The 27,494-nt window shown below is 41.2% G+C and overlaps 1 protein-coding gene across 1 annotated transcript in view; it reads right to left on the reverse strand.

The window, feature by feature from the left end:
* The window catches only part of MAP1B (microtubule associated protein 1B), an 83,363-nt gene that overhangs the window by 16,288 nt on the left and 39,581 nt on the right, over window positions 1–27,494 (reverse strand). Inside the window, exons 3-4 of the mRNA XM_064140550.1 lie at window positions 8,512–8,594; window positions 4,801–4,941 (exon numbers count right to left, since the gene is read on the reverse strand). Coding sequence (XP_063996620.1) covers window positions 4,801–4,941; window positions 8,512–8,594 — 224 coding nt within the window. The remainder of the gene's footprint in view (window positions 1–4,800; window positions 4,942–8,511; window positions 8,595–27,494) is intronic.

The following is a 27,494-nucleotide window of genomic DNA, read 5'->3' on the forward strand; positions in this document are numbered from 1 at the left end:
TGAGAAGCTGTTGGTCTATTTCAGTCAAAACTAACAAACAGTATTTGATGGGGCCAACTTAGTAGACAAACATGAAAAAGTATGACCTTCTCCAAATGACAGAGGCAAACCACATGAATTTCAATAAGGACAAGCGCAGGGTCCTACATATGGGGAGGAATAACAACAGGGACCAGTACAGACTGGGGGCTGCCCTGCTGGAAAGTATCTCCATGGAGAAAGACTGTGGCGTGCTGGTGGACAGCAAGTTCTGCGTGGGCCAGCAATGTGCCCTTGTGGCCAAGAGAGCCAATGGCATCCTGAGGTGCATCAAGACAAGCGTGTCCAGCAGGTCTAGGGAGGTTCTTCTCTCCCTCTACTCTAGTGAAACCACACTTGGACTACTGTGTCAAATTTTGGGCTACCCAGTTCAGGAGAGAAAGGGACCTGATGGAAAGAGTCCAGTGGAGAGCCATGAAGATGACTGGGGGACTTGAGCATCTCCCCTTCAAAGAGAGACTGAGAAACCTGGGTCTGGAAAAGGAAAGACTGACAGGAGATCTCATCAATGTGTACAAATATCTGAGGGGTGGGTGTCAAGTGGATGGGGCCAACCTCTTTTTGATGATAAGCAGCAATTAGACAAGGTGCAACAGCTACAAACTGGAACACAGAAGGTTTCACCTCAGCATGGAGAGAAACTTCTTTACAGTGATGGTGACAGAGCACTGGCACAGGCTGCCCAAAGAGGTTGTGGAGTCTCCTTCTCTGGAGATTTCAAAACCTGCCTGGATGCATATCTCTGTGGATTACCTTAGGTGATCCTGCCTTGGCAGGGGGGTTGGACTGAATGATCTCTGGAGGTCCCTTCCAACCTCTAAGGTTCTGTGATTCTGTGATTCTCACAGTTTCAGAGATGTTTTCATCTGAGGCATCTGTTTGCTTGTTTTAAAACTTACAATTAGGTTAAACATAGCTCATTGCTTGTTCTATTTGGTCTTAACACAGAAACCGCTGAGTTATGCACATCTTTTCCTTAAAGAAGTAATTCAGACATAAAATGTCATTTTGAAATACGTCAACACAGCATAATGGAAAAACCTGACAACCTTCTTTGCAGGGACTCAATGGTCAGCTCAAGCTGTAAGCACAGTTTCCATAAAGTTGATAATGATGATGAACATAGAATCATAGAATTGACCATGTTGGAAGCAACCTCCAAGATCATCCAGTCCAACCTAGCACCCCGTTCTAGCCAATCAACTAGACCATGGCACCAAGTGCCTCATCCAGGCTTTTCTTGAACACCTCCAGGGATGGTGACTCCACCACCTCTCTGCGCAGCCCATTCCAATAGCAAATCACTTTCTCTGGCAAGAACTTCCTCCTGACATCCTTCTTATACCTCCCTTTGCACAACTTGAGACTGTGTCCCTTTGTTCTGTTGCTGCTTGCCTGCGAAAAGAGACCAATCTCCACCTGGCTACAGCCTCCCTTCAGGTAGTTGTAGACAGCAATGAGACCACCCCTGAACCTCCTCTTCTCCAGCTCCCTCAACTATGTGTGATACTACATAACTTGTAAATTTTGGACCATAAACTCAAATAGCAGAAGAAATATATATATATATATATATATATATATATATATATATATATATATATATGTATAACTGATTGCACCAGCTGTCTCTTTGGGCCTCCAAGTGTCTATGTCTCCTATGTCTCTATGCCTCGCTTCCCTACTCTACATTATGCAATTTACCTTCAGCATTTACCAAAAATAAAACTCAATAAAGATACAGTGGTTGTTATACAGATAAAAATAAACCAACAAATACCCAAATATAGCAGAAAATAATTATTTTCTATCTTTTTTTTTTTTTTTTGCCTACTTTATTATCCAAACAACTTGACAGCAGTATAAAGGAATCTCACTCGTATGTCAGACATGGCTTTCTCTGAAAAGGAGCAAAGGATAAAACAAAGCAAAACTAAATGCAAGGAGAAAAGGCTGGAAAGGCTGAAAGGAAAATTAGAGAACTATTCTTGTTTATTACAGAAATAAAAAAATTGGGGACAGCAGAAAAAACAGCTCCAAAATGGATTTAGAATCTCAAGTGTACTCCTTATGCTGTGTCCCTGATCAGGACTGAAAACAGTATTAGGGAGAGACAAAAGTAGTAAAGATCACTTCCTCTGGATGAATAAATCCATATGTGTTGCACACATATGGATATAAGTTGATTACTGCCTGTTTCTCATGTAGGGGAGATTTTCTGGCTAGATAAAACAAAAAAATGCAGTAAACCACTATGAGCTAATGAGTATAACAGGCCAAAGTTTGTGGTTATTCCTCTGCAGTTCATATTATATTTGATTTATATTTCTACTTTGTACTTCTGATTTTTTACTTTCTTCATTCCTAAAAGCTGAGATGCATAATGCCGAAAGTGTTAAGTCACTGATAGAGCAAACCAGTGACAAGCTGGAGATACCGATTGTATTTGTTAGGAATATCAAGTTCAAGAGTGCCCCAGAAAAAAAACTTGATGGATTTGCATGTCAAATGGTGACACCAAGGATCATAGAATCATAGAATCAACCAGGTTGGAAGAGACCTCCAAGATCATCCAGGCCAACCTATCACCCAGTCCCATCCAGTCAACTAGACCATGGCACTAAGTGCCTCAGCCAGTCTCTTCTTGAACACCTCCAGGGACGGCGACTCGACCACCTCCCTGGGCAGCCCATTCCAATGCCAATGACTCTCTGTGAAAAACTTCCTCCTAACATCCAGCCTATGCCTCCCTTTGCACAACTTGAGACTGTGTCCCCTTGTTCTGTTGCTGGTTTCCTGGCAGAAGAGACCAACCCCCACAGTATTGACAGTTCGACTGATTATGCTCTTTGACAATATAGAGATGTAACCACTCTTTCTCTTTAGATTCAAAGTCAGTCAGGGAGCAACTAAAAATATCTTTGAATCTGGTTGCCTTTTCAAGCTCTGAAAGACATATGCTAAGGAATTCTCAAGCTTTAAAGGTGCCACAGGTGGTGGAGGCAAACAGCAAGCTAGCTGCTCAGAAGAAAAGCAAAGTTGTTTGCTACTTTTGACTACAATAGTAAAAAGAAAAGTTTTCCTCTGCTGTTTTTGCAGAGGCAGTGGAATAGAACATTTTCAATATTCTGACGTGGGAGAAGTTGGAAGGACCACTTTTAGCTGTATCACGTATGGAACTCTGCACGCTAGCAATGGGTTTCTGAATTAGGCTTTATGAGGATCCCCCAAAAGGGCATTTACTTATTCAGAAACAAATTCCTCGACCTTCAGGTTTGACCCAGTGAAGCAAAAAAGGCAGAGGTCAGAAACACCCACTCTGCACAGTCCTCATTAAACCTTAACAGGCTTACAGAATCATAGAATCCTTTAGGTTGGAAAAGACCCTTAAGAACATTGAGTCCCACCATAAACCAAATACTGCCATGCCCACGAGGGTCAAAGACAGCACAAGACTTCTTTCTTCTGCTTGCCACTTTGGAAACCACTGACAACTTTTTTTTTTTTAATAACACTTTTTTCCTAACATTTTTTTTGAGTTTGCTAACCACCAAAAAAATATCCCTTTAAAACTGTCTCACACACAGACTGCAGTATGCCAAATGTTATTTTCCTGTGCTTTAGTAAAATCTTGTAGAAGCAGTGAGAACCCAGGGCTTCAGAAACAACAGGCTGAAAGCCAGCATTTTCAAAGAGCAGTGCTGGCTGGCTGGCTAGCCTGCAGTCATCTGCAGAGAAGAGCCAAGTGAGCCTTACTCATAACCCACGGGAGTATACCACTGCAGCATGTTTCAGAGGGTAGGAATCCAGCTCTATCACAATCCTACAACCATATGCTGAACAAAGAGGCTTTTAGAATAGAATCATAGAATCATAGACTCATAGAATCAGTCAGGGTTGGAAGGGACCACAAGGATCATCTAGTTCCAACCCCCCTGCTAAGGGCAGGGACAAACTGATGTAATAGGATCAGATAGATATGGTATGATCACACTGGAGCTAATGCTAACTTTGCTGGACTTTCAATTCTCACTCTATTGACATGTTCCTAATTAATACTGGTTACTAAATTCATAGGAATACAGATAAATTGTTTATTTAAATATATACTTTATACTACAGCCAAATTAAGTGTGACAGCTTGTTTACTATGGGTTCCTTCCCTATGGTAGCTTTCAAACACACTACATTAAACAAGACAGCAAAACAACGAGCCAGTGAAACAAACGGCATCAAATACTGGTATACTTCATACTTATCTTTTGGTACGTAAAAATCACAAGACTTAAAATTTCAATGGCCAGATTTTAAGCACTACAGTACAGAAGCCAAGCAGATAAGTGGTGCAAAAATTCTGCAGCTATTCCAACAGACAGCCTCTGTCTTCTTTAATGTCACCTATTAGGTGGCTGCCACCAGGCAAGAATCTGATGTCAAATTCGATTTGACTACTTTGTATATGCACCTTAGATAAACAACCTGTATGTTTTAAACACAGCTCTACCTTCTCCGCAGTTAAAGGGCTCCTTGATTTTCCTAGAAGTTGCAATTTAATTCCCAAAATCAAAATCCCATTATTTTGTTAGCCGATTTACGTTATGCCTAAAGTAAATTAAGTAAGTGTTTTGAAATGAAGTCTAAAGTGAAGAATAAAAAAGGCATCAGCATTAGGCCACCTAACAACACAGAGGAGCCTTTTTAGTGTTCCAATAACCTTTGCCATTACATAACAGTGTAAGGAGGACACTTTTCTGAACACACCTCTTGATCTGTGAAGATCTCAATGAAGTTCTGGAAGGAGAAGGACCCTGACTGAAGAATGAGTTCTCCTGTGTTTTCAAAGCACTGTCCAGTGAGTACAAGGAGCTTGTGTCTTGCAGCATCTGTGATCATTAAGCGCACCTAGAGCAAAGGAGAGAAATACATCAACAATAGGACTGACCGTGTGTTTTCTGTACCCTGCTGAGAACGTACAGTGTGTCTCTTCTAATTTAAAACATTTTAATCAGTCTCCCAGGACTGCTGAAACAAGGTACAGTGCTGTTTGCAAAAGACAATGAGGAAGGTGCAAAAGGGAGAAAAAGGAGGAACATGAAGTGATTAGAGGGAAGGTCTGATGCATAAACCAAATTAATAACATGGAAAAAAAGATCAAAGAACAAAACAGAATAAAATCTGAATGAACAAAAAACAGCTACTATAAACAACTCTTGGTGAATTTTAATGACACTGTACCAGGACAACTTTGCTAAACTGTCCTGTGTACTACTGAGGGTCAATCAAATGCATCGGACTTAGTTTTTTGAAGGCTCTCCTTTCTCCTGAGAACAGCATCAACTGCCATTCAGTTGCAAAAGACCACTGAAAAGCAGCAGACGAAAATCACAGAGGGAAGTGTTACATTTAGACTGCCATTAAAATAATCTAGAAAGTGAAGGGGCAACTCTGCTTCACTGTAATCATAAAGCTGAATTTTGAGTACTTAGAAGCGGTGACATGCACTGGTTACATCATATTATGTCATTAAGCATGAGCACTAAGTTTCAGAAGTGTGCCAATCCAAAACCTTTTTCAGTATTAAAAGTACTGTGTTAAGTGGATGCCTGATGGCACAAATAACCTTGATATAGAGAAATAACTCTCCTGCATTTTGTAATAAATCTTAACTTATTTTGCTCGTTACGCTATTGACCCTCACCATAGCTACTAATACTTCCTGTTTCTGCCCAGCTGAGATATTTACTTGTGTGCTAAAGGAAATCCATATATCTAGTGCACTTCTGCTGGCTGAATTCAACTTCAATTTAAGAACAGAACAAAACCTGCATAAGATTCTGTACTGGTGAGCAGATTTTTTGCAATACTTCAAAGGTCTTACACAACACCAAAAAAAATTGATTCAGCCTACAGTAAGATGTGAGTTTTGAGAGCACAAATTCCTATTTAAGGAGGAATTAAGTTAAGCCACAATAGTTGTGCCAGAATGAGGCTATCCATGTATTAAACTAAATAAGCGAAGTCCACCTAGAACAACTCCCCATGATACTGCATCCAAGTTCCATCTCCATGGAGATGACATAATCACTTTAGCTCTCCTAGCAGGCTACTCTCTTTTTTATGTTGCATTGATTACTTAGCAATCACTTCTTTTAAGCAATTACAGCTCACACCAGTAACGCTGAGCCAGGAAGGCTCCACATGAATCTCTGGTGAACAATTTCTGTTTTCAGCACAAGGAGAAAAGAGGTGCAAAAGAAGTTTCCAACTCTACCATATTTTGATTGTTATTTTACTAAATAAGTGACCCTGGTGTTAAGCAGAAAGTTCCTTTAATTAAATGCAGGACTAATGCTGGCCTGTCACTAACTGCACTAAATACTTATAAATTATGCAATATCCTTGCAGGGTTGAGTGTATCTATTTCTACTTTTATTTTTCATTTCAGACAAAAATTTAGTAAATAAATGCTTGCAGATTACTGGGCATAATGTGTGACACACATGGAAGACTTTCAAGAGACACATAAATTATTTGTCTTGGTACGATCAAGGCTTCCTGAAGGACCACTAGAAATTCATCTTCAGATTTCAACACCACTCCACCTCAGAAGAGATACTGCAAGGTATTGATTCTGTTCAGCTTTACCCTCAGCTGAAATCTCAGATTGTTTGAGGGAAGTGAACAGCAGGATATAGCCTCAATCACAATGGAGATGAAGATGTGCTGTGAACTGAGACAGGAGGATAAGGAGATCAGAGGTTTCCCAGATTTACAGTACAGTTGGGGAGCATTAGAGTGATAGAGTGGGGTCTTCTAAAGAAGGAAGTAATTGTTCATGGGGGTTTCAGAAATTTGTTTTCTTTGGGAAACTGTGCTCCTTCTCCCTTTGGGCCTCTCTCTTCTGGAGTTATTTTGGTACACAACATGACAGAAGTTTTGGCAGAACTATGCCCACACCACTACCAGTACAGCTATCATCAGTCAGAGTAGCAGAAATTTCTTTCAGTGGAATTTTTCCATTGATTCTCCTGAATGGATCAATTCAAGTCCCTCTTTTAGTGAAGTCAGAGCTCCATGGAATATTGCTATCTGCCCAGATTCAACCCAGAAATCTCCTGATATATGAAACAAAGTTTTCTATTTGCCATAATGAGCAAGGCATGTCTCTTCCAGCCTCTGATTTAATTCTCCTGCCTCTCAGTGTGTTTTTCTGGCTTGTGTCAAGTCAGAGTATTGCTTAGCCAGCCAAGGTAAATCTCAGCTTGTAACTTCTGGCTGTGATGAGTTTGGCAAAATGAAAAGTGAAGAAAGGATTGCCTCCTACAGTCTAGTGAGAGGAAATTAACAGTAATCTAGCCAAACACATTCCAGAGCCAAAGGAGTAAAGCCAAGGTTCAGAAGTCATTAACAGACCTCATATTGTAGTCTTCCGTGTGGTCATTCATCAAAGCTACAATGAGCAACAGCAACAGAAACAGCATTTCCCTACTTTTGGCAGCTTCCTTGGCTCTTCCTTGCCTCCACAGACATATGAGTGTATTAAGCGGGGCTACACAGCTGACTGCCTTGCTCCTTACCAAGTACTTCTAATGCCTTGTAAGAGATTTCAACTCACAGCTTTTTTTAGTGAATGAATTGCTATTAATGAAGGTAATTTACTTTTTTAAACATTTGCAAGTTCGGAAATTCCATTTGTTTTGGGAGTCCTTCCTCCTGCTTGAGTTTAATATCACTTTACATTGGTAACAGATTATCCGCTATGTACTGCATGCAGAGCTAGTTCATTTCCCAGAAGAAATGCTGCTACGTCACTGCTTTCCAGTACAGTCTAGCAATGCAATTATCACTATTTTTTTTTTAGTATTCAGTTTCACTACCTGGATTTGTCAGCTTTGTCTTTGAACTACAGGCTCAGTTCTTTGACTCTGCTCTAGCGGCTTTGTGAGACATTGGCAGTCCTCTTCTGGGGCACTCTTCTAGGGCACTCTTCTAGAGTCCATTGATCATGTCACATGATTTTTGGAGGACAAATAGATGGACCTAGAGTCATCCCCCCAGAACTGTTAATTCTTCTCAAAGACCTATATTTATCCTAAGGCAATTCAATTAGTTTTTTTAATGTATAAAATAGGCATCCAGAGCCACTAAGAAATGGATTAGCAGGGGAAATGCAGATGCGGTTTTAACACAGGTGCTTCCTATGCCTCTGAGGTTTTGCCAGGAGTTTGGGAAACCAGGGATAAAATCAAAGGATGTCTGACTTCTTTGCTGGTATTTGTTCCCAAAATGTTCTTTCATCTGCTCTTAGTCTGCTAATGCTCTGAAAGGAAAAAATGTGGTTTGTCAGTCACTAAGATGGAAGGCAGTAACTGACATCTGCGAAATCACCTCAACTGCATCTGCTTTACTGCTCTTACGCTACCCACTTAATTGAGCTTTCATGATACATCCAGTGAAGTATTTCTGACTTACCTCAGTACTAACTGCTTCATCTGAGGGGTTAATCAGGACTACAGTTTCTAAGACATCACTTCTGTGGTGAAGAATCTTCTGACCTTCAAGACAGAGAGGGAAAAAGGAAAAGAAATGTAAGCCAACCAGCATGGTTTAAAACAGCAATTTTCATAAGCTTGTTGTGTGCCCCACTATGCGACAGCTCTTGGCACCCAGAGCAGCTAAGCACTGGTCACAGCAACTGCTGTGCTGCTCATATCTTCAGCAACACCTCTGGCATGTGGTTCTGTGGGAAAGAAACATTGCTCCAGAAAACTCAAAGTAATGACAATGAAGTGACAATAGCATCAGTTCCTGTTCCTCCTTCCTGGCTGAAGGAGTCCCTATAGTTCACCTTGGTCCACAGAGCTGGTACAAATCAGGGACTGGAGTAACTGTCCCCAGCTGAGCATCTGGCCCTGTATTTTCATGGACGTGTCTACACTACAGATACAGCTGAGATCACACAGTCCCATAAAATGTCCCAGTGGTTTTAAACAGGCTTTTCCAGGAACTATTAGCAGCTTAGCTGCAGCAGCGGGACAGTCAGCATGGGCTGCAGACTTCCCCTATAAGAAACAAAGTGAATACTTGGGCTGTATGCTGTCACTGCCCACTTTGGCTAGCAAGCACAATTACTGAGACAAGCAAAGGACCTCAAGGGTATCCCCACTGCCCACCACCATCAGCACCATCCCATATGGCATCATCTACCATGGGAGTGCTCCCCAGCCAAGCAGTGACCTACACAGACCCTAGGTCCCTGGCTGCATCAGATTTTAGATAAAAACCCTATCAAAACACCCCTTTCAGCCTTGTGTTAATATTAACACTGGGACACTGTGATAAATTTCCAGTGGAGATCGACAGACACTTGCTGTACTGTCCTGTTTCATCTTCCTCCTGCTTACAAGAATGGTAGCAAGCAATGTTAGGCAACAAGAAGAGTGAATGGCTGTACAAATAACAGCTACTCCTGAGTTAATAACCTCTAGGCAAGTCTGGAGCTGCCTCACCACCCACTGGCTCTCATCCTTACTCTGCCTCTCTATTTAAAAGTGATATTCATCTGACTGGGAGTGAATGCCAGAAAAACACAACAGGACTCTTGACATTTTTTTTTCTTCTTATGTTAATTGGAAAGTTCTTATCAGAGTCTCTTTCTGTGAGAACTGCATTGAGATTAATTAGCAGCTGCATTGTCATTCAGAAATCCAGACTGGTAATTAGTCCAAAAAAAAAAAACAAAAAAAAACCCAACCCAGCAGAGCTGTCCCTTCCAAGCAAACTGCTCAGTGCAATATTAATCACTTAAAATAATTAATGGTACTTAAAAAAAAAAATGAGTGGCACAGAACAAGTCACCTATTTGCCAACTTAGAAAAACTCCCCTGTAAAAAGACAAAAAATAGCAAAGCTGAGAAAGGCTGCACTGAAAGGAGCTCTGCATTCCTGAGTGGACTCGGTGGGGTGTGGGCAGCCTGGGAGGGCCAGCAGCCAGCCTTTCCCACACTGCCCTGGCCCTTCCTTAGGCAGCACCCCCATAGTGGCCTGTGCCTGTTATGCCCTCCTGTGATGCCCTCCTCCTTGCCCACTGGTGGTGCAATGTGCTGCGTCTTTTGCTGTTGCTCTGGGGAAGCTCTGCGCTCGCAAGCACAAGAGCTTGCTCGAATGATAGAAGGAAAGGAAGAGAGAAAAATGGCTTTCATGGAAAACATGAGATACTTGTACATGACAGTGCATAGAGATGTGGATAACAACCTAATTCATTTGAAAAAAAACCCTTGTATTTCTTTACAGTTATTCTTTTGGCTACATTTCTTTGAAACAAGGAGACAGGCTGCGTGTTATGAAAGGGAAGGAGAGCAGGTCTCCCTGTGCAGCAGCCAGTTCTGGCATTACCCTTGTAACTCGATTCTTTTTTGTAGCTCTGCTTTGTGGCCTACCAGCAATGCATATATTCAATGCTACATTCAATAAACCATCCAGATGGCTCTGTTACTCTTTCAGAAGGTCCCCTGCATCTGACATTTTAGTTATTCTGCAGATTTCCCTCAAACTGAGAGATCAAGCAGAGTTTACTCAATTTAGTCCTTACTGTTGTTAAGGAAACAAAAGCAATCACCACCTTTTAGCTGACACAGACATTTCTCTCTTAATGGTTGTTGACATACAGTGCACACCTTGCTTCAGGCCAGACTAAGCCTCCTATGCGATTAGACATTAACACATTAAGCATAGGTGGAAAAAGAAATGCAGGTAGAAAAGAAATGCAGTTAGCCACATGTGAAGTTTTACGAAGATGCACTGTGTCCACCTGACTCAAAACACCCACTTTGGACTTCACTGGGGCTCCTCCAAGTGGTTTATTTGCGTAGTTGGGAGGGATTTTTCCTGGCAAGCACTGATGGTCATTACTTAGATCCTATGCTCCCAATGGGTCAGACACTCAGCCCCAAGAGTTTTATGGATTCATGCACTTCAGACTGATTTCTGAAGGCAAGAATAGAGGTTTGCACTATATAAACGATGCCTGTTCAGAGCTGCATGCATGCCTGACTCCTTCTTTGACTCCTCACCATTAGCAGGTGCTACTGCTTATTACACAGGGTGGGGACCCAGAACTGGCAGAGTGAGAGTCTTCCATCCCCTGCAAAGCTCATTATGTTCTTCACTATTTGCTGTTATCAGTGACATGATCCTATGCCACCACTGGAGGGAAAGGGAAAAAAAAAAAGAAGAAGAAGAAAAGTGTTTTGGAAAGCTATCTGCTATTTTGTAACGGCAATGCAAGCTTAGCGCAGCTTGGTTCACTAAGAGGCTCAGCTGGAATGAAGGAAAGTCTCCCACGGGAACAGTTTCATCTAACAGATAGGAACTATCAGACTTCGGGAGATGAAAGTAGCAACAGCATTTCACCCACCGTCAAGAGACTGCAACAGCTGAGAGTCTGAGACTCACGTAGAAAATCTGCTTTAAATGCTTTCAATCAACTCTACTGGATTTTTGCAGTTTGACCAAATATTTCTGTCAGGGGAAGAAAGGAGGAAACTTCCAGGTTGCACAGAAGTGGTGGCGTGGACAGTTTTTACCTGGCTTTAGTTTCTGGAAAGCAAGTTGAAGTTGCATCTAAACACTTTCAAAACTAAATAGTAATCGTGCTTGAAAGAAATCCAGGTATTTGCTCATCCTTGACTTTGTTCAGCAAAGCCTCAAATTAAAACCAGGTGTGAATAAAGGCTCTTGACAGCTGTTTGATTCAGAATCAGAATAGAGAAGAAAACCAGGACATGATAACTTCTTAAAGGGTGATTTCTACTTAAAGGGTGGTTTCTACGAGCATCACCCCATTTCCTATAGCCATAGGATTCTATAGCTCCCTTACTAGGAAAAATACCAATGACATTTATAGTAGGGTTATTGATATGGAGGTGGTGTCAGTTCAATGCTGGAGAAGCAACTGAACTTGCACAGTTGATCTTTTCAGGTCATTCAAACAGGATGATCATGGGGCCCACTTTTGACAGTGATTATGCTAAATTTGTGCAAACACAAAATGTAAACAGCTGTTGAGGGAAAGAAGTCCTTCTTCAAGCCTTGTTTAACTGAGGATCACTACTGCCACACTTCTTACTGGGCATATCTCTGCAACACCAGCCTGTGGGGGTACATGTTGCTGTTAAAGAAAAGGGTTCCCATCAGCCTGTCTTGCCACCTGCGGTAGACACCAGCATTTACTCACCTTCCCATCAATACCATTCCCCCACAAAGTAAACACAGAAGAAGCAGGAAAGTACACACACAGAGGAAGCAGGCATATCTTTCCTGGAACAAAGGATGGAATGGGAATACCTTCTCACTGAAGATGATTACCTGTTTGACACCTGAACTGGCATTCAAACACAACCCTTTGCCAACTTTAAATATATTTCCTTTTTCACTGTAAAGAACTATAAAGTATCTTTTCACAGTAAGAAGTTGTAATTGCTGTGTTACGTCAGTCACTATGCTGGGTGGCATTAGCAGATAGCAGAGCCTGCATGACTTGCCAATGAAAATTACCACAAGTCATGACTTGACAATGAACCATCTGCATCTGTAAATGTTCAGTGCTCTGCATTGAAAGCAACTGCAGTGCCCAGGCCCCCGGTGGCAGCTGCCCCTGTCTTGTGGAGGGATTTCTGGACACTGAAAAATACCCCAAAATGAACCATAAAGAATACATTTCTGGAGTTCCTTCTTTAGCTCTGAGAAGATGTCCTTAACAGACAACCACTAAAGAAAAGACATCTTCCCAACAGCACAATGCTGCAATTGAGAGGCAGCAACAGGCAACCATTTCCCCTCAACATTTCTGGGTACAGATGGCAGCAAACTCTTGATGTGTTTTAATTCTTGCTCAGCACAATGACTTGTTTATTGATATCCACAGATAGCAACACCTTAAAAGCTTTAGTCCTCATGCTTTTTTACCAGCATGGTAAGCAAGAGCTTACCCATGCTGGGGGCACATGTGACTGAGTTGGAAGGCAGAAGGGCTCTGCAGCGGGACCTTGACCGCCTGCACAGATGGGCAGAGTCCAATGGGATGGGGTTCAAGAGCTCCAAGTGCAGGGTGCTGCACTTTGGCCACAACAACCCCATGCAGAGATACAGGCTGGGGTCGGAGTGGCTGGAGAGCAGCCAAACAGAGAGGGATCTGGGGGTGCTGATTGATACCCGCCTGAACATGAGCCAGCAGTGTGCCCAGGTGGCCAAGAGAGCCAGTGGCATCCTGGCCTGCATCAGGAATGGTGTGGTCAGCAGGAGCAGGGAGGTCATTCTGCCCCTGTACTCTGCACTGGTTAGACCACACCTTGAGTATTGTGTTCAATTCTGGGCCCCCCAGTTTAGGAGGGACATTGAGATGCTTGAGCGTGTCCAGAGAAGGGCGACGAGGCTGGGGAGAGGCCTTGAGCACAAGTCCTAAGGAGAGGCTGAGGGAGCTGGGATTGTTTAGCCTGGAGAAGAGGAGGCTCAGGGGTGACCTTATTGCTGTCTACAACTACCTGAGGGGTGGTTGTGGCCAGGAGGAGGTTGCTCTCTTCTCTCAGGTGGCCAGCGCCAGAACGAGAGGACACAGCCTCAGGCTGCACCAGGGGAAATTTAGGCTCGAGGTGAGGAGAAAGTTCTTCACTGAGAGAGTCATTGGACACTGGAATGGGCTGCCCGGGGAGGTGGTGGAGTCGCCGTCCCTGGGGCTGTTCAAGGCAAGGTTGGACGTGGCACTTGGTGCCATGGTCTAGCCTTGAGCGCTGTGGTAAAGGGTTGGACTTGATGATCTGTGAGGTCTCTTCCAACCCTGATGATACTGTGATACTGTGATACTGTGACTGAATCAGCTAAGGTTTTCATATATGTGAGTGTATGGGAGGCTTGGAAGAGGGGTAGGGCAAGAAAGAAGGTATTTTACATTCCATTTTTAAGCATACAAGCTCTAAAAGTCAAGGCATAGGTAAATCAGACACTTTTATATCTAATTGATCTCACGAAATACACCTCTAGCAAAACTAGAAGTAATAAATAGCCTGAACAACACAACAAAGGATCTTCACCACTGAACAAGAGGTCTGATGGACCATCACCTTTATGCTGCTGTACCTCTGAAAGACAATATTGGTGCCTATCAATTACTCAGAAAGCAATAACTGTTGTTCAAGAATATCCTCAATGATGTATGTTTCAGATTTACCATGTCTGATTAAAGCTATTGGAAGGTTATCACATCCCTTGCACATGATACTTTTAAGCAATACAACATTCCTTCAGGAAAAAAAAGCGAGGGTTTTGTCTAGTCAATAATAAAGCAACAACCCACATATTTTAAGCAACTTCAAACTGCTCTTTGTTTCACCATCTTTTTGTGGTGGGGATGTTAGATTTGTGTCCAGTTCCTAAAACTTCCACTGCCAAAAATGGAAGCGCTGCCTTGCAACAATTCTAGCCCATGAAGAAAAGATCAAGATCCTCTTTTACAGCAGATGACAAATTATCTGAATAAGTCTTGCTCAATTCATATGCAACAAACACTCCTATCCCCCTCTCCTTCTCCATTGAGATGGGACCACAAGAGCACCTAAAGTCTCCTGTTGATGTAAACTAGAGAACTAAGACATGTACAGCATTAAGCAAGGTAGTAGTTTTGGTAGAATTGGTAAGGAAAATTCTTCTTTTGTAAAAATCTGGAGTTATGTGTCTGCAACTAAGAAGGAAATTATATGCATATTTGATGGAGAAATGGATGAATAACATCCAGGCACTGGACTACAAGAGCAGAACATCAGAAAATCCCTTCCAGGCAGATTGAAAGCCCTGCAGGTGATGCTAGGGGCTGCAGAGGCAAAGCAGACAGCTTTGTAACTGACATGATGGGGAGTGCATAACTCCATTTACATCAGATTTGCTGCCTCCAGGACTCAGTTTGGCCCAATTACTTAATACATTTAAGCTGAGTGCAAGGAAGGTAATAGCAATTTTTTTTCACACACTAAGAACAGTCACATGTGTACAAATATTGGAGTATTTTACACAGTTGTAGGTGAAAATAAAATCCATACATACTGGGATGCTGAGTCACTGTGACAGCTGTGAAGATAAAGTCAGCTTTGCTAACAATGCTGAGCCTTTTGACAATGACAAAGGTTTGGAAGAGTGACACTGACTGCAAAAGTGTGGCTGTTCTCCTTGCAGTTATTCAAACTTACTTGGTTTGAACACAATGGTTTATTCAGGTTAATATCTAATGTTACATGTTTTCTATAGAGTCGTCTCTGCAAAGTTAGGTAAATATTTCTTGCATCTGATCTGCTGAAATACTGAACTGCGTTGTGACTCTGCATAAATCTCTGCTTTAACTTCTCTCTCTGCCTGCATAAATGGCATTCATATCCAAGTTTCATATGGTGCAGCTGCAGGATGATGATATTAAATATTTTTTCTTCTCACACCTGACTTGCAAATATTTATTAGCTACAAGTCCTGAGAGGAAATTTCCTGCAGCATACTGTATATTAGTTTTTTTTTTTAGCTTATATTTATTTCATGAAATAAGGCTACCTGCATATAGTTTAATTTTAGTTCTTGGGTAATTCCTTATATTTCAGGTCTCATTTTGGTTTACACTTCCAGGTCATAATAGAGTCCTGAAAGTGGACAGCTATACAGCATATTTATCTTCAAAACAGAGGATATGTACCAAGTACCATAGGGATTTCATTATCAATTTCACTGAGACTTCAGACGGGAGAGAAATTTAAAACCTAGATTGATGAAGACCTAGATAAAATTAGAGGCAAAGAGAATAATACACCACCTGCAAATGTAGTGGAACCCAATGCTCCTGATAAATGGGTTCACCTTTGACTTTGCTTAACAAAAGAACTCACCCAGTAGTCAGTCAACCGAAGCAATGTGTACAATGAGATCGTGTGAAAGTTACTGCTATTGAGCATTGAAACTTACTACTAACAGGAAAAGGGCAATTTGCTTCTCAAGGTGAGTGACAGTTTTTAATTACTGGAATATTCCTTTGATGAGGAAATCAAACGCTCCCTAGCCAGTTCCCAATACTGAAAATGTCATCTTTCTGAGGCAACTACACGAAATCCTAACCAGGTATTGCAGAGATAGCACCAGCAATCTTTGGCTTTCTCGTTTGATGTTATTCTGCCCCTGTACTTAACACTGGTCAGGACACAGCTTGAGTACTGTGTCCAGTTCTGAGCTCCTCAATTCAAGAGATGTTGAGGTGCTGGAACCTGTCCAGAGAAGGGCAACGAGGCTGGTGAGGGGCCTGGGACACAAACCCTATGAGGAGAGGCTGAGGGAGCTGGGGGTGTTTAACCTGGAGAAGAAGAGGCTCAGGGGTGACCTCATTGCTGTCTACAACTACCTGAAGGGAGGTTGTAGCCAGGTGGGGGTTGGTCTCTTCTCCCAGGCAACCAGCAACAGAAGAAGGGGACACAGTCTCAAGTGGTCCCAGGGAAATATAGGCTGGATGTTAGGAGGAAGTTCTTCCTGGAGAGAGTGATTTGCCATTGGAATGGGCTGCCCAGGGAGGTGGTGGAGGCACTGTCCCTGGGGGTGTTCAAGAAAAGCCTGGCTGAGGCACTTAGTGCCATGGTCTAGTTGACTGCATAGGGCTTGGTGGTAGGTTGGACAGGATGGACTTGGAGGTCTCTTCCAACCTGCTTGATTCTATGATTCTATAACTGTTGCTGTAGTCTCTGAGCTGCCATTTATGTTCTTCCATTAACACATGTCACTTACAATCCACATAGTGGATAAAGCTCAAACCCTACAATTATTGTCCTGGCTGCACAGTAATTTCAATGAGGAGATGGCAAGAAAAGGACATAAATCTCAACTGGCACAGCTGGAATTACACTTTGTAGACAGGTGAGAGTAGACAGGTGAGAGCAGCTTTATGGTCCTGTTCCAAGAAATTATGTCTTACAAATAATCCACAAAATACAGGATTGTATTTTGCAAGTTTGCTGTTGACACCAAGCTGGGAGGCTTGGCTGATACAGCTGAAGGCTGTGCAGCCATCCAGAGAGACAGACTGGAGAGCTGGGCACAGAGGAACCAGATGAGGTTCAACAAGGACCAGTGCAGAGTCCTGCATCTGGGTAGGAATAATAAACTGCACCAGTACAGGCTGGGAGGTGATCTGCTGGAAAGCAGTCCTGTGGAGAGGGACCTGGGGGTCCTGGTGGATAACAAGTTATCCATGGCACAGCAATGTGCCCTTGTGGCCAAGAAGGCCAGTGGGATCCTGGGGTGTATTAGGAAGAGTGTGTCCAACACACCTAAAAGGGAGGTTCTCCTCCCCCTCTACTCTGCCCTGGTGAGACCTCATCATGAATACTGTGCTCAGTTTTGGGCTCCCCAGTTTAAGAGGGACAGGGATCTGCTGGAGAGGGTCCAGCAGAGGGCTACAAGGATGATTAGGGGACTGGAGGGCATGGCTTATGAGGAGAGGCTGAGGGACATGGGCCTTTTTAGTCTGGGGAAGAGAAGACTTAGAAGGGATTTGATAAATGTTTATAAGTATCTGAGGGCTGGCCAGGAGGGGGGAGGACAGGCTCTTCTCCCTTGCTCCCTGTGATAGGACAAGGAGCAATGGGTGTAAATTGTAGCAAAAGAAGTTCCGCCTCAACACAAGGGGGAACTTCTTTACTGTAAGGGTCACAGAGCACTGGAACATGTGTTATCATGGCAGACCTTGAAACTCTAGCTACAAATGTCATCAGAAAAAAAAAATTCAGATTTTTTCCCCAGGACTATTTGAGCATAAACAAAACAACTTATTATCTTTCTTTTTTAGTTTTTGAGACAGGCAGGTTGGGAAATGTGAGATTCTCTGAAAGCAGTTGTGTTGTTATAGAACTCCATTACAAGTAATAATCTTAAAAGTTGTTAACAGTGAGTTATCAAATGAATGGCATGGATGGATACTGCAGTTAGCCCTATATTTTGAGGCTGTAATCATGTCATTCTCTCACATTAACCTCTCTCTCCTATCCTTAAATCTTAAGTGCTCAGAAAATGACAAGGGCAGCTCCACAGTACACTGCAGAACTGATCCATGGATCTAGAGCTTTAGTTTCCTACTGCATTGGCATATTGCCCTGGTACTGCAAAGAAAGTGGCAGCCAACACACGCCAGGGTGTGGGAGACTGCAGTGATGCAGATCTGACTCACCAGTCCTGAAGGTCAGTGAAAGTCTGTGTCTGAGCCTGCATTTTGGAGTATTAATAACCAGAGGAGAGAAAGAGAGCATCCTATATCATAATTCACAGAATTGGTTAGAAGCTGCAGAGTTCTTTCATCACCCCAAATGCTCAACATATTCATGTTACAAACAAAAGCATTTACTGGCTGTCAAAGGTGCAAAGCAATGTTTGTATTGAAAGAAAAGTGCTTGGGACTTTTTCCAAAGGTTGCTTTTTAAGGAAAACAAATATCAGATTTATTTTAATGACTTCTTATATGAAATATGATTATGTCAATCTGCATTAAATAATACAGTGTCTCACTCAAATATAAATGTGCTCCACAGCAAATTGGGAAAGGTTCTTTGATTATAAATGTCTGTGAGTGGAAACAAGGCAGGGAACACCAGCATTATACTTCTCTTTAGTGGAATATTTAAGCAAGTAGCCAAGATTCTCCCCATATTTAAAAAAAAAAAAAACCCTTTATGTACTTTATTTCATTTCAGATATTGCCATTGCTAAACCTCCTTTTTTATATCCTTCTGTTTTATCTGCCTATGCTGCAGTGCTCAGTTGTACCATTCTTCTCTCAGCATCCCAATTACCAGGGAATGGAATTCTGCTCAGAGTTTTTTTCCTTCTCTGGGGTGCACTGTCCAGATGTTTCCTTGCACTTCATCTTACACTCCCACCATCATATGGAAAATGGAGCACAGCAGCACCAGAGGAAAGCTGATGTAAATGCAAAACATACAGCAAAGGGATAAATACTCATATTAATATTTCAGAAGTCTTCTTTTCTCTTCCCAGACATCTCTACCTGGATACATTTTTAGACTTCGTCTCCCTTCTAAAAGAAGTCTGAATTTTCACCATTTCAGGAGACGTCTGTTAATGTTTTCAAATTCCCTGAGCCTACTTCCTAATGGGTTTTCATCACTGTGGCGGCTGAAGTCAAACTACAATTAAAATCCTCTGGGGCATATTACTGGTCTTGGGGTCATAACTGTGTATGCAATTTAGTTTACGTTCACCTGCTACCTCTGCTGAAAGACAAGTTAATACAACCTTGTGTTACACTCACATTACGTTCATGGAGAATTCATTTATTCCCTCAAACATATTTTCTTTGAAATGTATATATTGAAGTTTCTTAATTTATACATATTTTCTATCTTTACTCCTAGTTTGAATCAGAGAAGGATTTCATTACCTTGGCAGTCCATGAATGATAAAAGACATATCTGAGATACGTTTGCAGGGACTAACGACTGTTGCAGGGAGCTTTGTACTCCAGATTAGATGCTTAACTTCATATTATATAAAATCATTTAAGGTTAAATCTTTCAACAGTCTGGCAATCGATAAATTTTCTTGGGAGAAGCCCCACCCTTAATGTGTGCACTGTAATGGTTTTTGTGTGCAATAAAAATCCCAGGTAATTTACCTAAATAGGTCCTCAACCATAATTTACCCAGTGCTGCTCTTTAAAGAATGATGAAGTTCTTCTTTCACAAGTAACATTTCAGCTTCATTGCTGTCCACTGAACAAACCACACAAGCTGTATTGCAGCCAAAAAGCTGTATTTTTTTAATACTTGGGTTTACTTTTCTGTGCTTTTGAAACTTGTCATTCTGTTAAATGTATTACTACTGCCAACTAATTTACCAGCTGTGGAATATCCCTGAGCCTCTGCAACCACTGCAAAATGAAACAAGATGCTCTCTTTGTAAGCCTTTAACGAGAAACTGAATCTAAGCTTTTCCTCCAGCAACCATCCGTCTTCCCAGCTCCGTGGGACAACTTGGCAAAGCTTTTACTTTGCTTTATATGTAGTCAGTGAAAAAACCCACAATGATAAGCAGTGTTGCTAATCAATTAATGGATGCGAAATCACTCCTCTATTCTAGCAGTGACTGCTTCCCTGGTCTGAAAAACATGCCAACTGTTCTCTCTGAAGGCAGAGATACTGCTCTGCCAAGAGAGGCTCACTTGGAAGCCTGAAAACACCTTCACACTCTGACTGCTTACTGAATGTGTGCATGTCTCCAGTGTAATAGTTTTCTTAAAATGTAATACAAAATCAATTACCTCTGCCTACAATTCAAGCAAGAGTTATTAATTAATTCTGGGTTTCATGGTGAAGGAAATAAGTAGGCACACCTGCAAGCTACATGTTTCAGTGGAAATGGAACATTCTTTTTGCTTTCATTTCTAGAATTAAAACAAGAAATTAAGCAGTCCCTCAAGTCTTTGGCCTTACATTTTCTGACGACGTGCTTGCTACAATGTAGTTGGACTACATTTTAAGACTGAAAAAGTCACTGCCAAAACTAGGGAGGGAGATAAAAAACAGCAACTAACTTCAGAAAACACAAACCCATATGAAAGTATTATCTTGAAAATCAGTGTAATATCTAAACTCTAACATTCAATAAAGCAACTACCCTAATTAGTGGTGGAAACTCTAGTATTGAAAAGCAATGTATGAAAGAGTAGTGATTGCTCCTGTCCCCACTGGCAGGATGCAAGAAAAAAAATACTCACCAACAAAGCTGGTGGAAATCAGAAATAATGAACCAGCAAGTGTGAAAACAAAAGCTGGCCCTCTGAGTGACAAAATGGGAAGACTTCAGAGGTTAGCCAAGAGTTGTTTTTTTGTTTTTTTACTAGCCCTGTACTTTCCCTGCACCAACTTCTGTGCTGAAAAATTAGTAAAGAACTGATCTACTTCTGGAAACACTTAATCTCCAAGTGTTTGAATTACAGTTACTGGTATCTACTTGTATTCCCAGTCTAGGGAAGAAGCAGATGTGGGTAGAAATGTTTGAGGAAGCCTCTAAGCTGAGAAGCAGAGGACTAATATTGCTGACCTTCAATAAGAGGATCCCTTCTGTTTGCCACAGCAAGCTCCTACAGGAGAGCACAGAACTCAGAGCTAGTGAAGTAGTTTCCTCCTGCATATGTGAGAACAGCTGCAGAGAACACTATCATTTCTAAGTAGATAAATGTCCACCAAATTCCCAGGAGGTGCACTGCAGTGCTCTGTACACAACAAAATCAGTTGCTTTGAAATGAAAGAGCAAAATCTCACCCTGTTACAGCAAAGAAAAAAAACTCTAATTAAATAAGCGCTCTGCCTAAAGTTCTGCTTCTTGCAGCTAAGTCTTCTTACCATTTCCTAAATCATCATTGTTGTTTTGGGACCTCTAATCACCCTTTATGCCTCAAAAATACAAAGCTCTGAAAATTCTTAATGTCAGCCAGTGGGAATAGTTGTACAATTTTGGCCTGATCCTTTGTGAAATGGTTGGAAACCGTTAGAATATCATGATTACTTAAACTTTAAGGTCTACTCTTCCCTTTACGCGTATGCTTAACTCCCATTAATGCTGATGCGCGTTATGTGCATGCAACGACGACAGATTAAACTCTTCATTGTTTAAGAGGTAGTGATCAGCCCTGCACTGCTTTAGGGAAAACCCTCAAGGATATTGCAAGTTCTACAGGGAGCTAATCTCATTACACACTACTAATAGCATTTATGGCAGTGTTTGCTTCTTAAATTAACCATACATGGCCACCTGGTACCCTGTAACAGGAAAGCTGCTTCTAGAACACATGCACAGATCACTCTCTGCTTATGAGATTAATCTGTAAGCTGCTATGAATCTACTCTTCTACACTTTCTTCCACACTGAAGACAATGAGTGTCTTTATTTTCAGGATGAGTATTTGTAACTAAATAAGAGAATCTGTAATTAATGTTAACTATATGTTTGGGTTTTTTTGTTTTATTTGGTTTGGTGGCTTTTTTTTTGTTGTTGTTTTTTAAGAATCATGGTTCAAACACAAAGGTTCTTAGTTTAGTTAATATACTGTGATGCTTTTCAGCACAAATTTCATACAGACTCATCTTCTTGAGGTACCATATAACTGGTTTTGCCTAGTACTTTTCCAAAACTAGAATTAGAATTGCTGCAGGGCTGATTTTAAGTAGTCTTCCAGACAGCAATCACAGAAAACAAAGATATTTGCAAAGCAGAAACCAGCACAGTGACAAATGTATGAGATATCTCTCTTATTGGTCATCATTATCTTGTCCATAGAAGCTATCCCTACTATTCTTAAATACACTGAGAGTTTTTTTAAGGAAATTTGTCTTAGTGCATACCAGTCAAATAAGCAAAGTCACGCTGACTTAAACCAGCTAGGAATCTAGCCCATAAATCAGTTTTACTGCACATTTGAACAGAAAGGCCACTAATCACTAAGCAACTGTTTGCAGGCACCAACTGAATAATTAAATCTGGTTTAATCATACAGATGTCACCATACTGTGAAGAGACTTCTTTGGAATGCACTCAGTATTAGAATTAATGTATGCGGTTTGCACCCGTTTGTGATGGTTTAGTGTGCAAGCAGGAGGAATGGCATTCACCAGCTTTTTAAACAAATTTAATCTTTCTAATTACATTTGGCAACTGACACCAAGTAGCCTCCAGCAATGGACTGCTAAGATGAGACTTTAAAGACAATTACAGAAGATGAGCTTACAAATGTGTAAAGACTGAAATCTAGATATGTGTTGGCAGAATATTATTATTAATAAGGCTGAAGTGTTGATATGGGCATAGAGAAATGAGGGCTGCTGTTAAAACGGAAGCACTGAAGCAAGGAGTGTACGTTCTGTACTTCTGTAGGCATTAAAAGAACTGTGCATAATGATTAACACTGAAAATTTATCAGAGTGGTAGCTCTTGAGCAGTACTGGGTGGATCCTTAAGATGTATGATTTCCGTATAATCATGGGATCTAGCACAGCTCAGACTTTTAAGGAGAGCCAGCCCACTTCTTCATTTATAAAGGTAGTCCCTCCAGCTCTCTGGCCGGTCTCCACAGCAGGCTCCAGGCTTTGTCTTTATCTCTGTGCACTGATTGCCATTAGAAAATTCTCCCGGAGTTGTCAAGTCTGGAGGCCCTTATTTGCAGCCCTAAGGGTCACACTGTTGAAACCATCTGCAGGCTGTGTTTCCCTAGATAAAACAACTGGGGAATTTGAGAGCCAGAAGAGCAAGCAAGCAAATAAACAGCAGCAACAACAACAAAAACCCAAGCAAAATCCACAGACAACTGAAAAGAATACAAACAGCCCTTGGGAGCTTTAAAAAATAAGTTGATATGCAAAAATATCCAGATAACTGGGGGTGAAAAAAGGTGTCATCTCTCACATAAATAAGAGTGAAGGAGTGTGGTAAATTCAGCAAGAGAGTTTTATTGAGATATTTCATGTATAAATGAAACCATTTCTCCATGGTTTATTCTGATCTAGCTAGCCACAAAAATTCCTGTAGGCTTTTTCTGACAAAGTTCTGCAGAACCTAGTGCAGCAAATATGGGAATTTTATAGCAGTTGGCAGCACTCACTGAGGATATTCATAAACTTTTGATTTTTTTTTCTTTAAAGGTCTATTCCAAGATACTTTGAAAGAGATCTCTAGAAAAATCCAGAGAAAAAAAAAAGCCAACCACGTTGTCATTATTCAGATAATGGTGTAACATTGTTGTCTAAGAACATATGTCTACAAAGCAAAAGAATAAAGTCATGTCCAAAATTAGCATTAGGACATTCAAGTGCTGTACAAACTCAGACTGAATGTGCCTCAAGCCATACCTGTCTTACTGTGAATCATGTACACACATGGCAAGGTAACATTATCTTTGCACAAAGGACAAGACATCACTGTGCTCTCACTTCAAAGCACATCCTGTATTTCCTGCATGTCTTAACTAGAAGGTAATTTCTGGAGACCTCCTCTTCAAAGAATGGTTAGTGGACAGTTGTAGTTCTTTCTGTTTGGGTTTTGGTGGTGATGGTGGTGAGTTTTGGGTTGTGGTTTTTTGGGTTGTTGTTGTTGTTTTTAATTTATTTTCATCTGCTAAGTAAAATGACTCTCTTACTCAACTTGTAGCTTACATAATGCCATAGGATGTCCTCCATATCCCACATTCCTTGTCACTACACAGTCCGATCTAGACTGAGGAAAACCTCACCCAGACCTGAAAACCAAGTACCTCCCTCATTTGAAACAGAAATGGCAAAGTGCAACACTGAAGTTGCCAGTTTTTTTTAGGCACCTGTAGAAAATAAATATCCCATGATCATAAAAGAGATGTTGGTTGCAGTGGCTTTCCCAGTATCAAGGTCTAGCAATGTGCACTAAATCAAATACTCTGCTAATTGATTTTTAACAGGTCAATGGACAAAATGTCTTTATTTTTTAGTGAATGCTTAAGGGAAAATAGGATGTGATTGCTGGTAGGTATGGGGTAAGCAATCATACCTTTACATGTTCTAAATACAATTTTTTTGTTCTTTGCATATAGCTAAAAAGAAAGAAAAACCTACGATTATTCTTAGACTGGGACTGCACTGCTGGGAACATTCACCTTTTATGTTAAAGCTGCTCATATAAACATATCCAGCTAAAGGAGAGAACCAGAAGATGACCCATTTAGTGATCTGTAAGGTATGGTGATTGTAGAAACAAGCCAAGGCCACTCTTGAGGACAGCAGGTATCATCCGTGGGTCTTGTCACTGCCTTAGGATGGCTCAAACTGGGAATCCACGGGGACATTAACATCCCAGTTTTAGCACCCATTCTCTGTAGTGATGGGCAACTGGACTCAGCTGAGATCAGAGAGACTTGCCAAGGTGGGTAAATTTGCTTACCTATCACTTCCAGGAAACACCTGGAGAATCAGAGCCATGCTTTCTAGTGCTTTAAATAATCACTAACATAGCAGGAATAAACCTGATTTCAAAATAATGTCTCTGGCCCACTCCTTACCATCCCTTACTTCCCATCTTGAAGATCTCAGCAACATTCCTGGACTTTGAAGAGATCTTCCTTGCCATGATCTCACCAAATACTGTGAGACAGTACATGTGTTTTTATGTTGTTTTTTTTTTCAATTAAGAAGAAGAAAATCCTCATAGTGATAGTAACAATTGAGATAAACATTTTACTTCCATATGCCAAAGAATGGGGGAAAAAAATCCAGAAAAAATTGAAGCATTCCAGGAAAATTTGCACCTTTATTCACAAATGGTCCTTAGCTTGGATGCTATATAATAAAGCTACCAATTCTTTGGTACAGCTCTCACTGTGTATAGATTTAATCTATTTGCTGTTGGTGAATATTCTATCTGGATATGCAACTGTAAACATATGTCTGCCATTCCCTCAGGTCAAAGCATGCAGACTTAAATTTTATAGATGTATCATCAAGCTGCAGCATGTTCACTGTCATCTCAATATATTTGTAAAGTGTCCCATGACACTCTCCTTTGAATGCTATGAATTGTTTTCATGATCTGCTTAGAGATACTGAGAATTCAGCTGGCATTGTAGGATTTTATTTAACGCGTGAAACTATCTGAAGCAATTTACAACACTCAGCTAAGTCAGATCAGACAGTTCTCAAATATATTAGGGGCCCGTTCATTTATATCTTCAGAACATGTGTCTCAGTTTTGAAGCCATGAGTTGTATATGCAAAGCAAGTATGGGAGAAGAATATATTCAAGAGCATAAATACAATTTGTCGGTCTGACTTGACATTTTAATTACACTGGCGCAGTTTCGTCCATCATTCTATAACAGAATTTGTTCCCCCCCCCCCCCCCTTTGCTTGCCCTCTGTGTATTAACATTCCTATTAATTAACATACTTATGAGACAGTGCTTCATTTTAATTTCTCTGAAAGTTGATCTATAGTCACCATTAGTATGCTCACATTTTCCCTATCCACTTCAAGTGTCTGAGCCACCTCCGTCAGACTTCCTATATGTGCCATTCTACATCCATACACATACAGTCCCTATAGTATGCTCCTTTCTGTCCTTTCTGTCACTTTAATTGCTCCTTTTAGCATCAGGTAATTATATTGAACAATAGCTTCATTTCAATTACAAATTTCAGTATGCCTTCAGTTTGTATGGCAGTAAATTCCAGACCTTTCTAGGTCAAAAAAGATCTTCATTCTGGCTCTGAACAACTTAATTTTCCTCTTTCCTGTTCGTACACCCAGGGTTTGAACACCATTCACAGGAACTGCTACCATTAGGGCGCAGTCTGGTTGTTTGCAAGTATTATCTCACTGACTAAATCCAGCACTGGCTATTTGCAGCTTGGAAGGAAACAGGAATGCAGTAAGAAATCAGATCCCCTGGGAAGGCTTGGCTCTTAGTGGGTGAAATGGCCCCCCACTTCACACTGTGGAATTTAATTTTCTTCGCACCAATGGAATCACAAAATGTTGAATATATTTGTGTTAATTACAAAAGTACCCTTTTCTTCACTCATCCCTTTTTCCACTTGCCCCTTTTGTCTCAATTGTAATTTTCAGGGGGCAAAACTCTTGTGAGAAGTATGTGAACTGACATAAATGTGCAATAGAAACTAGTAACACAAAAGCAGCACGAACTGCCCATGAGCCCAGCATGCGTTAGGTGCGTCAAGGCAACGTAGATGATCAAGACATCCTCTGGCTGCAGGTGCCCCACAGCCCTGGACATGGGCAGTATCAAGCAGGTCAGGCTACAGCCGTTGCTAGTGCTTAAGACCATGCCTCAGCTTCAGCTAACTCCCTGAACAGTCTGAGGGAAACAAAGCCTTTGTGAAAATGTTCCTGATAATGACAGACTGCATGGAAAACACTGCTTTTCTGGTAATACCTTTTAAATAGAACTGAATTTTTATACCATGTTCAATTTGGAAACTGTGGGGGCAGCAAAAAGAAGGTAAGAGTTGACACATTTCACTTGTATGCTAAAAATGCGTCATCTAAGGAAAAATAACACAGGCATTTTACCAGGATGTGAAATACCCTTTTTATTGAATGTGCATTTTCAATTAAAATATGCTTAGCTAAAGTCTTCCACCAACTTTGCAACCTTTACTTTTAGTTACAGAGGTTAAAATTCTACTCTTGGTTTCCTTTCAGTGTTCCTACCAGCTCACTTCCCTAGCTCCTGGGAGAGCTTGCCTGCTTTTTTCCTGACAAAACCCTCCCAGGCCTCAAGGACAAGGGGGGTTAAGTCCCTGTGTGTCTCATTTACATTTGGAGTAAGTGCAGAGCTTCACAGCTGCAGCTGTTGGCCTACTGTTTCTGCCACTATTTGCATTTCAAACAGAA

The sequence above is a fragment of the Pogoniulus pusillus genome, chromosome Z (genome assembly GCF_015220805.1).
Source record: "Pogoniulus pusillus isolate bPogPus1 chromosome Z, bPogPus1.pri, whole genome shotgun sequence".
Classification (NCBI taxonomy): Eukaryota; Metazoa; Chordata; class Aves; order Piciformes; family Lybiidae; genus Pogoniulus; species Pogoniulus pusillus.